This window comes from Dama dama, chromosome 19, assembly GCF_033118175.1.
Source record: "Dama dama isolate Ldn47 chromosome 19, ASM3311817v1, whole genome shotgun sequence".
Taxonomy (NCBI): Eukaryota; Metazoa; Chordata; class Mammalia; order Artiodactyla; family Cervidae; genus Dama; species Dama dama.
Genome location: NC_083699.1, coordinates 23,178,813 through 23,195,345, shown reverse-complemented (window position 1 = coordinate 23,195,345; position 16,533 = coordinate 23,178,813). Strand labels below are relative to the sequence as shown.

Sequence of the window (16,533 nt, the reverse complement as noted above, 5' to 3'; positions counted from 1 at the left end):
TGGGGAAGTAGCAAGTGTGAGGAGGAAAAGCAAGGAGGCTAGTGTGGCTGCAGCAAAGTGAGCAAGAGAACACTCAGGATTCTCTCCTGAGTGTGATGGGCAGTGAATGATTTGAGCAGGACAGTGATGTGATCTGATGTACATTAATAATTGCAAAAGCTTACTCAGACTGCTCTGTGGAGAGTAGATTACAGAGGAGCAAGAACATAAGTGACCTGTCAGGAGCCTATGGCACTGGTCCAGAGATGCTGGTGGCTTGGCTTAGGTGCAAAGTGTCAGATTGATGTAGTTGGTACTTTGATAATTTCATGCATGTTCATGTTAGTGTTGTAGTGATGAGGTTATGTGTGTATGTATGTATATCTAAATTTTATTGAGATACAATTGATTTACAGTGTTGTGTTAGTTTCAAGTGTACAGCAAAGTGATTCAGCTCCGATGAGGCTTTTTTAAAAAAATTCTCTGTTTCTCCTTTGCTGCCCTGTAAATAAGTTTTTCAGTACCATTCATCTAGATTCCGTATATATGTGTTAAAATACAATATTTATCTTTCTCTTTATGAACTCACTTCACTCTGTAAAATAGGTTCAAGATTCATCCACCTCATCAGAACTGACTCAAATGCATTCATTTTTATGGGTGAGTAATATTCCATTATGTATATGTACCACAACTTCTTTATCCATTCATCTGTTGATGGACATCTAGTTTGCTTCCATGTTCTAGCTATTATAAGTAGTGCTGCAATGAACAATGGGATACCTGTGTCTTTTTCAATTTTGGTTTCCTCAGGGCATATGCCTACGAGTGGAATTGCTGGCTCCTATGGTGGTTTTATTCCTAGTTTTTAAAGGAATCTCCATACCGCCTTCCATAGTGGCTTTATCAATTTACATTCCCACCAACAGTGCAAGAGTGTTCCCTTTTCTCCACACGCTCTCCAGCATTTTTTGTTTGTAGACTTTTTGATGAGGGCCAGTCTGACTGGTGTGAGGTGGTATCTCACTGTAGTTTTGATATGCATTTCTCTAATAATGAGCAATGTTCAGCATCTTTTTATGTGTTTGTTAGTCATCTGTATATCTTCTTTGGAGAAATGTCTGAGTTTTTTTCCCCCCACTTTTTGATTGTGTTGTTTTTCTGGCATTGAGTTGTATGAGCTGCTTGTATGTTTTGGAGATTAATCCTTTGCCAGTTGTTTCATTTGCTATTATTTTCTCCAATTCTGAGGGCTGTCTTTTCACCTTGCTTATAGTTTCCTTTGCTGTGCAAAAGCTTTTAAGTTTAATCAGGTCCCATTTGTTTACTTTTGTTTTTATTTCTGTTACTCTAGAAGGTGGGTCATAGAGGATCTTGCTTTATGTCATCAAGTGTCCTGTCTGTGTTTTCTTCTTAAGAGTTTTATCGTTTCTGGTCTTACATTTAGATCTTTAATCTATTTTGAGTTTATTTCTGTGTATGGTGTTAGGAAGTGTTCTAATTTCATTCTTTTACATGTAGCTGTCCAGTTTTCCCAGCACCATTTATTGAAGAGGCTGTCTTTGCCCCATTGTATATTCTTGCCTCCTTTGTCAAAAATAAGGTACCCATAGGTGCATGGGTTTATTTCTGGGCTTTCTATCTTGTTCTATTGGTCTATATTTCTGTTTCTGTGCCAGTACCATACTGTCTTGACGACTTGACAACTGTAGCTTTGTAGTATAACCTGAAGTCAGGAAGGTTGATTCTTCCAGCTCCATTCTTCTTTCTCAAGATTGCTTTGGCTATTCGGGGTCTTTTGTGTTTCCATACGAATTGTGAAAGCTTTTGTTCTAGTTCTTTGAAAAATGCCATTGGTAATTTGACAGAGAGCGTATTGAATCTGTAGATTGCATTTGGTAGTATACTTATTTTCATAATATTGAGTCTTCCTACCCAGGAACATGGAATATCTCTCCATCTGTTTATGTCGTCTTTGATTTCTTCCATTATTGTCTTATAATTTTCTGTGTATGGTTCTTTTGTCCCCATAGGTAGGTTTATTCCTAGATATTTAATTCTTTTTGTTGCAATGGTGAATGGGATTGGTTCCTTAATTTCTCTTTCTGATTTTTCATTGTTAGTATATAGAAATGCAAGTGATTTCTGTGTATTGATTTTGTATCCTGTGACTTTGCTAAATTCACTGATTAGCTCTATCTAGTAATTTTCTGATACTATCTTTAGGGTTTTCTATTTAGAGTATCATGTCAACCACAAGCAGTAAGAGCTTTACTTCTTTTTCCATCTGGACTCCTTTTATTTCTTTTTCTTTTCTGATTGCTCTAGCTAGGACTTCCAAAACTGTTGAATAATAGTGGTGAAAGTGGACACCCTTGTCTTGTTCCTGATCTTAGGGGGGAAGCATTTCAGTTTTTCACCATTGAGAATAATGTTTGCTGTAGGCTTATTTTATATGATGTTTACTATGTTGAGGAAGATTCCTTCTATGCCCATTTTTTGAAGAGTTTTAATCATAAATGGGTGCTGAATTTTGTCAAGGCTTTTTCTGCATCTATTGAGCTGTCATATGGTTTTTATCTTTCAATTTTTTAATATGGTCTATCACATTGATTGATTTGCATATATTGAAGAATCCTTGCATTCCTGGAATAAACCCAACTTGATCATGGTGTATGAGCTTTTTCATGTGTTGCTGAATTCTGTTTGCTAAAATTTTCTTGAGGATTTTTGCATCTATGTTCATCAGTGATATTGACCTGTAGTTTTCTTTTTTGTGTGTTGTCTTTGGTTTTGGTATCAGGGTGATGGTGGCCTCATAGAATGAGTTTGGAAGTGTTCCTTCCTCTGCCATTTGTTTGAAAGAGTTTTAGAAGGAGAGGCATTAATTCTTCTCTAAATGTTTGACAGAATTCTCCTGTGAAGCCATCTGGTCCTGGGCTTTTGTTTTTGGGGAGATTTTTGATCACAGCTTAAATTTCAATCGTTCATAATTTCTGTTTCTTCCTGGTTTAGTCTTGGAAGATTGAACTTTTCTAAGAATCTGTCCATTTCTCCCAGGTTATCCATTTTATTGACACATAGTTGTTCATAATAGTCTCTTATAATCCTTTGTATTTCTGCATTGTCTGTTGTAACCTCTACTTTTTCATTTCTCATTTTGTTGATTTGATTCTTCTCTTTTTTTCTTGATGAGTCTGGCTAAAGGTTTGTCAAATTTGTTTATCTTCTCAAAGAACCAGTTTTTAGTTTTACTCATCTTTACTATTGTTTCTTTCATTTCTTTTTATTTCTGCTCGGATCTTTATGATTTCTTTCCTTCTACTAATTTTGGGGTCTTTTGTTCTTCTTTTTCCAATTGTTTTAGGTGTAAAGTTAGGTTGTCTATTCGGTGTTTTTCTTGTTTCTTTGTATTGCTATAAACTTCCCTCTTAGGACTGCTTTTGCTGCATCCCACAGGTTTTGAGTTGTCATGTTTTCATTGTCATTTGTTTCTAGAAATATTTTTACTTTCCTTTTGGTTTCTTCAGTAACCTGTTGGTTATTTAGAAAAGTATTGTTTAACCTCCATGTGTTTGTGTTTCTTACAGTTTTTTTCTTGTAATTGATATCTAGTCTCACAGGGTTGTGGTTGGAGAAGCAGCTTGATACGATTTCAATTTTCTTCAATTTACTGAGGTTTGATTTGTGACCCAAGATTTTGGTCTATCCTGGAGAATGTTCCATGTGCACTTGAGAAGAAGGTGTATTCTTCTGCATTTGGATGGAATGTCCGGAAGATATCAATGAGATCCATCTCCTCTAATGTACCATTTAAGACTTGTGTTTCCTTATTAATTTTCTGTTTTGATGATCTGGCCATTAGTGTGAGTGGGGTGTTAAAGTCTCCTACTATTATTGTGTTAATGTCAATTTCTCCTTTTATGTCTGTTAGTGTTTCTCTTATGTATTGAGGTGCTCCTATATTGGGTGCATAGATATTTACAATTGTTATCTCTTCCTATTGGATTGATCCCTTGATTATTATGTAGTGTCCTTCCTTATCTCTTGCAATCTTCTTTATTTTAAGGTCTATTTTGTCTGATATGAGGATTGCTACTCCAGCTTTCTTTTGCTTCCAATTTGCATGGAATATATTTTTCCATCCTCTCACTTTCAGTCTATATGTGTCTTGAGGTCTGAAGTATGTTTCTTGTAGACAGCATATATATGGGTCTTATTTTTGTATCCATTCAGCCATTCTGTGTTTTTTTGGTTGGAGCATTTAATCCATTTACATTTAAAATAATTAGTGATATATATATTCCTATTGCCATTTTCTGAATTGTTTGGGGTTGATTTTATAGATCTTTTTTCTTCTCTTGTATTTCTTGACAATATAAGTCCCTTTAACATTTGCTGTAGAGTTGGTTTGGTGGTACTGAATTCTCTTAACTTTTGCTTGCCTGAAAAGCTTTTTATTTCTTCATCAATTTTGAATGAGATCCTTGCCAGGTACAGTAACCTTGGTTGTAGACTTGCCATTTCCTTCTGGTCTGCAGAGTTTCTGCTGGAAGATCAGCTGTTAAGTGTATGGGGTTCCCCTTGTATGTTACTTGCTGCTTCTCCCTTGCTGCTTTTAATATTCTTTCTTTGTGATTAGTCTTTGCTAGTTTGATTAGTATATGTCTTGGTGTGTTTCTCCTTGGGTTTATCCTATATGGGACTCTTTGTGCCTCTTGGACTTGATTGACTATTTCCTTCTCCATGTTGGGGAAATTTTCAACTATAATCTGTTCAAAAATTTTCTCATACCCTTTCTTTTTCTCTTCTTCTTTTGGGACCCATATAATTTGAATGTTGGTGCATTTGATATTGTCCCAGAGGTCTCTGAGACTATCCTCAGTTCTTTTCATTCTTTTTAATTTATTCTGCTCTTCAAAAGTTATTTCCACCATTTTACCTTCCAGCTCACTGATTCATTCTTCTGCTTCGGATATTCTGCAATTGATTCCTTCTAGAGTTTTTTAATTTCAGTAATTTTGTTGTTTGTCTCTGTATGTTTGTTCTTTAATTCTTCTAGATCTTTATTAATTGATTCTTGCATTGTCTCCACTTTGTTTTCAAAATTTTTGATCATCTTTACTATCATTATTCTGAATTCTTTTTCAGGTAGTTTGCCTATTTCCTCTTCATTTATTTGGATTTCTGTGTTACTAGTTTGTTCCTTCATTTGTGTAGTATTCCTCATCCTTTTCATTTCAAGCTGTCACAGTGCTAAGTAAATACAGCATAAAAGCTGGAAAAGAAGAATGGAAATGAAAGTCAATAGCTGCTTCAAATGCTTATCAAGTACCTACATGCTTCAAGTAAGGCTTTTTGGCACAAGGTAGGCAACTCCAGGACTGGGTAGATAGGAGACCAGAGTTCAAATTCTGCTTTTACTATGGATTCTTCCTCCATGGGGCACGTGACAGCTAATGTCCCTTCAAGCTTTAAAGGTCCCTGTCTCTACAATTTATCATCTAGGGAAATATAGAGGACTAGGAACAGTGTCACCCATAGGTATACAAGATAAGATTGATAGCATTGATTAATACACCAATTTTTGTAAGAATAGATGAGAGGTAGCTGGACTAGACTATTTTTTTCAGTTCCAATACTATTTGCTTTAGTGAAAGTATTTGGTTTTAGGATGTTATTTTCAAAGAAAAGTGAGAACAAGTCCATACATTGTGCCATTCCAGTCTACTAGAATGTAGGATGTACTAGAATTTTAGGCTTTATTCATGCAAATATTGAAGCATTCAGTCCCACAACAAGCATTTAACCTATTGAGTATTTAGGCAAGTCCAGGTGAAGGAAGATCTTGATACAAATTTCAAAAAAGTAAAAGAGGGACTTCTCCGGTGGTCCAATGGTTAAGAATTCAAGTGCCAACGCAAGGGACATGGGTTCGATTCCTGGTCCAGGAAGATTCCTCATGCCGCAGGGCAACACAGCCTGTGTGTTACAAATATTGAGCCCATGTGCTCTAGAGATCATGCTCTGCAACAAGAGAAACCACTGCAATAAGCCCACACTCCCACAGAAAGTAGGGTCTGCTCACCACAATTAGAGAAAGCCTGTACACAACAACGGAGACCCAGAGCAGGGAAAATAAATAAATAAATAAATAAATTTTTAAAAAGAGGACTTTTTTAGACTTTAAATTTGTTTTTTTAAGACTGTATGACAATCTTGTAAGGTGTTGTTCCTCTTTTTTCACATTATAAAACTAAAACCTTCAGTACTTTACATTCAGGTCTGTACCAGTATTTAAATCTGAGTCAGTCTATCTCTTCTGTCTCATATTAGGAAAGCAATCATAGTGTAGTTGGGGTGTTGGACAGTGTATATGCCATATTAACTACCGAGGAAGGGCCCAGCACAAGGTGATCAGTAATTTAGAACAAAGGTCAGCATCCTTTTTCTGCCAAGTGAACCATTATAGTGTCTATTGCAATCGCTCACCTCTGCCCTTGCAACACAAAAGTTGCTGTAGACAGTACATAAATGAATGAGCATTGCTGTGTTCCAATAAGACCTTATTTATGGATACTGAAACACAAATTTCACATAATTCTCACTTGTCACAAAATATTATTTTTTTTTCTATTGTTAGAAAACGTAAAAACCATTCTTAGCTTGACAGCTGCACAAAAACAAGCAGCAGGTTGGATTTGGCCCATGGGCTTGTGTTAGTCAGTCTGGGCTGCTATGATAAATACCATAGTCTGAGCGGTTTAAACAACAAACAATTCTTTCTCACAGTTCCAGAGAGTGGGAAGTCCAGGTTCAAGGTGCTGGCAGGTTCAATGTGGTGTCTGGTGAGAAACTTCTTCCTGGTTTGCAGACAATGGCCACCTTGTTGCTGTATCTTCACATGCTGGAAAGAGATCATTTCTCTCATTTTTCTTCTTCCAAGAGCACTAAATCCCATTTATAGAGGTTCAACTCTGATGACCTACTTACCTCCCAAAGTCTCCAAATGCTATCACACTGGGGGTTATGGCTTCAACATTTGAATGTTGGGGGGACACAAGTATTCAGTCTATAGCAATTTGTGAGGGGAGCTCCAGCATTCCTGAAGTGCTCGGTGATTGCTCTTCTCTGTAGGCCAGTGGGACCTGCAGCCACTGAACTGAGAAACCTAAATGAAACAGGAGTAATTGGATCCTAGCATAGCAGGGGCCAAGTGGCAGCACTCCACGGCCAAAGACAAAGATGGGCACGGTCACTGTGGCGGACAGCAGAATCAAAGCAGCAAGCAGAACGATCTGACTTGTGTGGACCTAAGTCATTGGCTAGTTGATCATGGTATTCCTAGAAGTGAAACAGACAGAAAACCCACTAAATTCCTACTGAAACAATATCAGTAGAAAAGCTCTAGGTCAAGTAAAGAGAAGTCTAACCCAAATCATAAAGAGAGTCCTATCCCTTCCATCATTTCCCAGACTTGAGACAGTTTACACACCTCAGAATCCCTCAAGTAAAGGGGAGGCTACATCCCCCAGAGAGATGACACTTGTACACCATCAAAATGTATACAGAAAATCTTTCTCCAGACTTCACCAAATGGACTTCAAATCTTTTTAGTAGGGAAACCATGCACTGGGGAAAAATAAAATAATCAGACCATTTGGGAAATAATGGACACTGGCTCTGAACTGAATTCCAGGAGAGCAAACATCACTGTGGTACACTATCTTGGAAGGGGCTTATGGAAGTCAGGTCATCGATTGAGTTTTATCTCAAGTCTGTCTCACAGTGGAGACAGTGGGTCCCCACGCCCATTCTGTGATTATCCTCCAGTCCTGGAATTAGTAACTAGAATAGGTACACTGAGCACCTCACACAGTTCCCACGTTGGTTCCCTGACCTGTGGAGTGAGGGCCAGTATGGTGGGAAAGATCATGTGGAAGCCTCTAGAACTGCTTCTGCTTAGGAAAATAGCAAACCAAAAGCAATACTGAATTCCTGGAGGAACTGCAGAGATGAGTGCCATCACATTTCCATTCAACAGGCTTGTTTGACCTGTGCAGAAGGCAGACAGATTTTGGAGAATGACAGTGGATTATTGTAAGCTAAACCAGGTGGTAACTCCAATTGCAGCCGCTGTGCCAGATGTGGTTTTATTGGTTGAGCAAATTAATACATCCCCTGGTACCTGACATGCAGCTATCAATCTGACAAATGTTTTTTCTTGATACCTGTTAGCAAAGACCACCAGAAGCAGTTTGTTTTCAGCTGGAAAGGCCAGCAGTACATCTTCACAGTCCTACATCAGGACTAAACCAATTCTCCACCCTGTGTCATAATTAGTTTGCAAGAATCTTTTTAAAAAAAATTTATTTATTTATTTATTTGGCTGTGCCTGGTCTTGTTGCCAGGATCTTCCATCTTTTTGGATCTTCCCACATTGCAGCATGTGGGATCTAGTTCCCTGACTGGGATCAAACCTAGACCCCCTGGATTGGGAGCACAGAATATTAACAACTGGACGACCAGGGAAGTCCTGAGCCCACAGTTCACAAGAATCTTGATCACCTTTTTCTTCCACATCATATCACACTTGTCTTTTACATTGATGACACCATGCTGATTGGATGTAGTGAGCAAAAAGGAGCAAAAACTCGAGACTTGTTGGTAAGACATTTGTGTGTCAGGGGGTGGAAAATAAATCTGACAAAAATTGAGTGACATTTCTTCTTGAATGTCACTGAAATTTCTAGGAGGTCCAGTGGTGTGGACCATGTTGAGATATCCCTTCTAAAGTGAAGGATAAAATGTTGCATCTGCTCCTCACCCTCACCCCTCTGTGGCTCAAAGGTAAAGAATCTGTCTGCAGTGCAGGAGCCACAGGGGACATGGTACGATCCCTGGGAAGATCGCTTGGAGGAGAGCATGGTAACCCACTCCAGTCTTCTTGCCTGGAGAATCCCATGGACAGAGGAGCCTTGAGGGCTACAGTCCATGGGATTGTTAACAGTTAGACATAACTGAAGCAAGCCTTCAGCAGGCCCCTATGGGTAAATCATAGCACAGGCTGAGATTAAGATTTTGGAACAAAGCTCTATCACCCTCTGCAGATAGCTGCCCTTTTGAGAAACCACTCTTGGCCTGCTTCTTGACCTTTGTTGTTGATTCAGTGGCTGAGTCGTGTCTGATTCTTTGTGATCCCATGAACTGCAGCACACCAGGCTTCTCTGTCCTTCATTGTCTCCCAGAGTTGGCTCAAACTCATGTCCATTGTGTCAGCGATGCCATCCAACCATTTCATCCTCTGTCTCCCCCTTCTCCTCCTGCCTTCAATCTTTCCTAACATCAGGATCTTTTCTAATGAGTCAGCTCTTCACATCAGGTGGCCAAAATACTGGAGCTTCAGCTTTAGCATCAGTCCTTCCAATGAATATTTCAGGGTTGCTTTTCTGTAGGATTGACTGGCTTGATCTCTTTGCTGTCCAAGGGACTCTCAAGAGTCTTCTCCAGCACCACAGTTTGAGAGTTTAAATTCTTCAGCGCTCAGACTTGTTACGGTCCAACTCTCACATCCATACATGACTACTGGAAAAACCGTAGCTTTGACTATATAAACCTTTATCGGCAAAGTGATGTCTCTGCTTTTTAACATGCTGTCTATGTTTGTCATAGGTATTCTTCCAAGGAGCAAGTGTCTTTTAATTTCGTGGCTGCAGTTACCATCCACAGTGATTTTGGAGCCCATGAAAATTAAATCTGACACTGTTTCCACATTTTCCCCATCTATTTGCCATGAAGTGATAAGACCGGAGGCCATGATCTTAGATATTTGAATGTTGAGTTTTAAGCCAGCTTTTTCAGTCTCCTTTTTCATCTCCATCAAGAAGCTCTTTAGTTCCTCTTCATTTTATGCCATTAAAGTGGAATCATCTGCACGTCTGAGGTTTTTGATATTTCTCGCAGCAATCTAGATTCCAGCTTGTGATTCATCCAGCCTGGCATTTCGCATGGTGTTCTCTGCATATAAGTTAAATAAGCAGGGTGACAATATACAGCCTTGATATACTCCTTTCCCAGTTTTGAACCAGTCTGTTGTTCCATGTCTGGTTCTAACTGTTGCTTCTTGTCCTGCACTCAGGTTTCTCAGGAGGTAGGAAGATGGTCTGGTATTCCCATCTCTTTAAGAATATTCCACAGTTTGTTGTGATCCACATAGTCAAAGACTTTAGCATAATCAATGAAGCAGAAGGAGATGTTTTTCTGGAATTTCCTTGCTTTTTCTATGATCCAGCATACGTTGGCAATTTGATCTCTGGCTCTTCTGTCTTTTCTAAATCTAGCTTGTACATCTGGAAGTTCTCAGTTCACATACTGCTGAAGCCTAGGTTGAAGAATTTATTTGACCTTAGTAGAGACTGATCAGGGCTTCCCTTGTGGTTCAGCTGGTAAAGAATCCGCCTGCAATGTGGGAGACCTGGGTTCGATCCCTGGGTTGGGAAGATCCCCTGGAGAAGGGGAAGGCTACCCACTCCCATATTCTGTTCTAGAGAACTCCATGGACTTGTATAGCCCATGCGGTCGCAAAGAGTCGGACATGACTGAGCGACTTTCACTTCACTTCACAGAGACTGATCACTTAATTATGGGTCACCAAATTACCATGGAATTTGAGCTGCCCATTAAGAACAGAGTATCATCTGGTCTATCAGGCCGTAAAGCTGAATGTGCAGAGCAATATCCTACCATCAAATGGAGTGGATTATACATGATAGTGAGACAGGCTGGGACTTGGGACCCTTTGCTGCAGTGCTGCAATGCTCGCACTTGGACATACATCTCTTCAAGCCACAAAACACAAAGAAACCGTAGGGGACTAAAAATAACTGTGTGCACATTAGGATAAATTCTGGACCAAAAGATACAAAGAGACCAAAAAACCTGATTGCCACACTTTTGGAGAGCCTGGAGCAAAAACATGGTGTTGGAAGAAAAATCACACCCCTGCATACAACACCACCTAAAGGGTAGGCAAACCACCTAAGCCCTTGACTCCTGAACACACCCCTACTCTTATTCTATATAAGGAACAAGCTTGCCCCCCTTACAGGGAGCAAGGGAATCTGTTTTTTGTTCTCACTTCCCTCTGCTGCAGCAGGAGCCCCGGTAAAGCCTTGCCTGACTTTCTTGTCTGGCCTCTAGTCAATTTCTATTGATTGACGAAGGCCAAGAACCCTGGTCAGTAACAACAGGGCTGAACAGGCATTGAAGCCACAAGTGAGTTACATGAAGTGTGTTGACTGCCCATAGTCCCCAGTCCTCCTTTTCTGCCTCCTCCCTCCATCATGTGAGGATACAGTGAGAAGGTGGCTGCCTGTAAACCAGGAAGATGGCCCTCAACAGATACTGAATCTGCTTGCACCTTGATCCTGGACTTCTCAGCCTCCGGGACTGTGGGGGAAAAAAAGTTCATTTAAGTCATCCATGCATGGTCTCTGTCATGAGAGCCCAAACTAAGACAGGAATAGTAGTTTGCCAACACTTGATCTAGTGTTCAGACCAGCACTGTCCAATAGAACTTTCTGTAATGATAGAAATGTTTTATATTTGCATGATACCATACAGTTGCCACTAGCCACATGTAGCTATTGAGCACTTGATGTGTGACTAGTACAACTAAGGAACCAAAATTTTAATCTATCCCTCCTTTTCATTCCTGGAGTCGTTTATCATTTCTCTAGGGATTAACAGAGTTTTCCAATTAGTTTCCTGGTCTCCAGTTTCACTTTCCTCCAAAGCATCCTTGCTAGAGGGATTTTTCTAAAATTATATAGGATGCTAGCACTTCCCCAAAGCAACACTTCCTGGAAACTTTAGAAAGTTTCAAGTTCTATCAGCATGACACATAAATCTTTTCCATAGGAAACCACAAAGAGGTAAACACCTTCCTCTGTTTCATCAGATAAGTGATGGTAAGTTTCTTGAGAGTAGTCTTGCATCTTACTTTGTCTCCTCTAACATTTCACACAGTGGCTTTCTGAATGATGCAGTGAAAAAAATTTGACTTTGGCCATAGAAAGCTTAAGTTAGTACCCCAATTCTGGAACCCCATTCTAGCAGTCACCATAGTCATTTAATCACCTTGACCTCACTATATTTCTGTGCTAAATGAAAATGATAACTAGTATTGTTGTGAAGATCAAATGAGTTTGTGGAAATCCTCTGCCTTCAGTAAAAGGCTAGACAAACACTGTTGCTGCTGCTAAGTCGCTTCAGTCGTGTCCGACTCTGTGCGACCCCAGAGATGGCAGCCCACCAGGCTCCCCTGTCCCTGGGATTCTCCAGGCAAGAACACTGGAGTGGGTTGCCATTTCCTTCTCCAATGCGTGAAAGTGAAAAGTGAAAGTGAAGTCGCTCAGTCGTGTCCGACTCTTAGCCACCCCATGGACTGCAGCCCACCAGGCTCCTCTGTCCATGGGCTTTTCCAGGCAAGAGTACTGGAGTGGGTTGTCATTGCCTTCTCCCAGTCGTTGTTATAATAAATGTTGGGTTTGAAATATTTCTAAAAAGTAGTACTGGGCATTCTCTGGTGGTCCAGTGGTTAAGACTTGGTCCTTTCACTTCTGGGGCCCAGGTTTGATCCCTGGTTGGAGAACTAAGATCCTGCAAGCCACTGGGTGTGGCCAAAAAAAAAAAAAAAACACCAAAACACAGTACTGGCCTGACTTTATCCAATATGTATTATGACTTTTAAGGCCAATCTGCATGACATGACAGTATAGATACAGGCCTTGGATGTTCAAAGAAAGAGGGATGAAAAGGAACAATTTTGGCACATTTACTCCAAATATTCCTTAGGATTATGCATTTTTCATGTTTAGGTTTAAATCTAAACCTTAAAAAAATTTTTTTTTTAAATTTTATGTATTTATTTGGCTGCACTAGGTCTTAGTTGTGGCATGGGGGATCTTTACTTGTGGCCTGCGAACTCAGTTGCTGTATGTGGGATCTAGTTCCCAGACCAGGGATCAAACCTGGGCTGCCTGCATTATGAGTGCAGACTCTTAGTCATTGGACCACCAGGGAAGTCCTTAAGACTACTTTCTTCAGTTTTGTTTTGATGAATGAAAATTTCAGCGATACCAATAGACACTCAACCTGGTTTTTGACCACACAGCATGCAGTATCTTAATTCTGCTATGATGAGGGATTGAATTCGCATCCCTTGTACTGGAAGTCCTCAGTCTTAACCACTGTACTGCCAGGGAAGTCCCAACAGTTGATTCTTGGGAATTATATGGCAATGGCATCATCTGAGCAAATCAGAAAAGAAAGACGAAGTAGTAATATCTTATTTTTAAGCATCTACAGGGAATTTTCAAAGGGGATTTTGTCAGTGAGTTCTCCTAGGAGTAGGAGGAAGGGTTTTGCTTTCAGATAAGAAAATAAGGTAAAGAAACAATGTTATCATACAGGGAGATGTGGCAAAGGGACAATTTAGCCGACATCTGAAGTGGTCTCTTCCCTCCCCTAGGGACATCCTGATTACAGGATTTGTAAGATTAAGCATATTTTCACTTTGTGTTGAATTTATATCAGTAAATCATTTCTCAGGTGGGTTTTTTTTTTTTTTTGCCATTGCAGTGCAGCATGTACAACCCTAGTTCCACCACCACGGATGAAACCTTGGCCCCTTGCATTGGAAGGACCAAGTCTTAACCTTTGGACCACCAGCAAGGTTCCTCATTTCTCAGTTTTGAAATGTCACTCCATCATCTTAAAAAGTGCAAAAAAGAAGGCATTATTTGTGTTCAAAGTGCTTCATTTGGTGAAGGGCAGTGAAGATTTATTATTCCTTGAATTTAAATTTCCAAAGCACTTAATGGATCTATGTCAGAACACTTAGATTGTGTGACTCCCTCTGTAAAGTCCAGATTAAGACGTTGGAAGACAGGGACTTGGTTCAGTCATCTTCACACGTTTGTCTCATCCTGCTTCAGATTAGTTGCCACGTGTGTAGAACACAGTAAATTATATTAGCAAACTGGTGGCTATTCCCACTTGTTCTCTCTGCGGTATGCAAACTTTTAATCTCCACTAAACGGTCAGTAAATTCATGTCAAAGAAATGGATGATATTCATAGGGTAATATGAGAATACCTTAACTGTCCACCGCACGGGCATCCAGAACTCTATCTTTGAGCCCAAGAGAGGGCCTGCTGGTCCTATCCCCAAAGTGCCATGCGCCCCAGGTAACAAGCCCTGCAGCTAGCATGGCATTGCCTTTCACTCTGAGACCTCAGCATCCAATCCTCGCGTCATTCTCTTCCATCTCTCTCTTTGCAGTTTGCACAAGCTTTGGTATATTTTAGATATTCATAAAATTTGTCATTTAACAGTCTAATCAGAATTTTTCATATCTCGGTTGGCGACCCCTCCCCAGTAGGAAGAAGACCCTAGAGAAAGCGAGGGGGTGCACGTGAGACACTGATACCTAAATTGGCAAAACCCGGTCACTTCCCCAAGCCAGCAAGCCTTCTAGTGGGAGGAGGAATTGGAAGAAGAAGGCCCCACGTGACCTCGGGGGCCCGAGGCTGAGCCGACCCCGCCCCTCCTCCCTTTTCCGCCGCGGCCGCCGCCGCCGCCGCCGCCGCCGGGGGGCGCATGCGCAGCCCATGTTAGTGATGGAGGAGAGAAGATGGCGGAAGCGGAGTGAGTGACTTGCTGGTGACTGATGTCGTAACCGGGGGGCGAGAGGGGGCAGCGACAAGTCCCCCCAAGGGGAAAGCTCAGGGCTCTTTCGCGGGCAGTGCGGGGAAAGGGGGACGCGAGAGCTTCCTTGTCGTGGAGGAGCCTGCTTGGCCCTTGTGGGGGGACGGAGCCGAACTGTAAGGGTCCAGTTACCTCCAGGCGGGAGCGCCCCTTCCGCCGTCTGGTCCCGGATCTGCGGGGCCCTGTGCGCAGGGTCCCTTCTCGGCCCCCTACCGCCGGGGTCTTCCGGAAGATGAGCCCGGGTGGGCCCCTCAGAGGCTGTCGTCCCTGCAAGTGGGCCCCGGGGGCGGCGTTGGGACGGCCGCCCGCACCGGGGGCCCGCCGAGGCTGGGTAAGGCTGGGCGGGCACTACCAGGCCTCCTTCACGCTCGCCTCCTTCCCGCCCCGGCGCCACCCCACTGCGCCTCAGTGGGAGAGCCCGAGACGTGGGGCTGCTCACTCCCTCCCCCGCAGGCTCGGAGGAGGGGTCTCAGCGGCGGGGGCGATGGCGCGTTTGGCGAGGCTGAGAACACCCTGGTAGGAAAGATCTTTCTTTCCCTCGGGTCCCTGGCAGCAGTGTCGTTGCCGCCCTAGAGGGCCACATTCTTGTGTGGCGGTGTGATGGTATGCTTAGTTAGCGAGTCAAACTTAAAGTGTTTCCTGGGTAGGCCGCTTGTGCAGCGGAACTGCCGTTTGTGTTTTGCAGGCAATATACAAGGCTAGTCGGTGGAGTTAGCAAAATTGTTCTTTTGTGCCCGGTCTCCAGATGCAGTTTAATGATTTGGCCAGTTCTACCCACCGATGTTTAGACTTGTGTCTAGATTTTGGATTCTCTGTGACCATATTTAGTTATTGAACCGCTTACTGCAGGGTTTGAGGAGATGGTGGAGCAGAACAGCACTGTACAAGGACCAGAATTAAAGCTGGCTTTTTGCATATCATTGATGCGTGGTTCGGAAGTATTATGACAGGTAGCAGTTTGGTAAAAAGTTTATCTACCACCATATCTGTATGATGTTGAATTGTTAACATATGCTGCTGTGATTTGATGACTGGAAAGGAGTTTGCAAAACTAACAAACCGCTTCCCAACCCCGCCCCCCCCCGCCAATAAAAACCCCAGAGAAGTCTAAAGGTGTGTGAGTCATTTATTAATCAAAAAGATTAGTGAGAGTTGGCTCCCCACTTTTTTTTCCTGCATCACGTTTCCTCTTATAAATCGGGCTTTTAAAAACATTTGATTCCTCACAGGGCAATCATACTCTTATGATTATACATATAATTACTGTTTACATGTGTGATATAAAAAACAAAATTTGTAGGTAAAAGGACACTGTTTGGGAATAGTGCATGCATACACAGTTAGTGCCAAATTCCTTTGTCTTTTCCTGAAGTAGAAAGTGTTCCTTCTTGTCAGTACTGCTCATGTGAGGTGGGTCGTATTATGTTTCTCAGAAGAAAAGATAAGAAAGGCAGAGAAAACCAATATATTCTTAAGCTTGCTTTTTGTGGTGCATTTCTATCCCTACAATAAATGTTATAGTTCTAGTTTCTAACGACATTAAGGCACTCAGAATTGACTTAATATGTTGTTTGAATTTATTAAAATAAAAATACTGTATTTGTACAATAACAGTGAAATGAGTTTGTAATGTTTGAGGGAAGATAATCAGAATGGTATAAAACTGCACTTCATGCATAAGGAAAGTGACATAGTTCTGCTATTTTCAAAATTTGGAGTTGTATTTTGTGAAAAAGATTTTTGTTAGCAAGTGGGGAAATTGTTTTTCAGCTGCTTCTCTTATTT

General features: G+C 41.3%; 1 protein-coding gene and 1 long non-coding RNA gene across 11 annotated transcripts in view; one reads left to right on the top strand and one right to left on the bottom strand.

Moving 5' to 3' along the window:
* Nucleotides 1–1,351: 1,351 nt before the first annotated feature.
* Nucleotides 1,352–15,372, bottom strand: LOC133074234 (uncharacterized). 2 transcript variants are annotated; one of them, XR_009697100.1, is made up of 4 exons: nucleotides 14,881–15,372; nucleotides 6,973–7,150; nucleotides 6,770–6,886; nucleotides 1,352–5,257 (listed from the first exon to the last, which is right to left on the bottom strand). It is a non-coding gene; the product is annotated as an uncharacterized LOC133074234 (long non-coding RNA). The 2 variants fall into 2 exon arrangements; XR_009697099.1 differs by lacking the exon at nucleotides 14,881–15,372 and adding an exon at nucleotides 14,137–14,194 and having other exon boundaries at nucleotides 6,973–7,323.
* The window catches only part of PHC3 (polyhomeotic homolog 3), a 79,949-nt gene continuing 78,054 nt past the window's right edge, over nucleotides 14,639–16,533 (top strand). For 5 of the 9 annotated variants that reach the window (XR_009697098.1, XM_061168306.1, XM_061168300.1 and 2 more), the window contains exon 1: nucleotides 14,648–14,688. Coding sequence is in view for 6 of the 9 variants with exons in the window: in XM_061168306.1 (XP_061024289.1) it covers nucleotides 14,652–14,688 (37 nt within the window). In the remaining 3 variants the exon portion in view is untranslated. Of the gene's footprint in view, nucleotides 14,689–16,533 lie in introns of all 9 variants that reach the window. The other 4 variants (XM_061168305.1, XM_061168301.1, XM_061168302.1 and 1 more) reach the window with 3 other exon arrangements.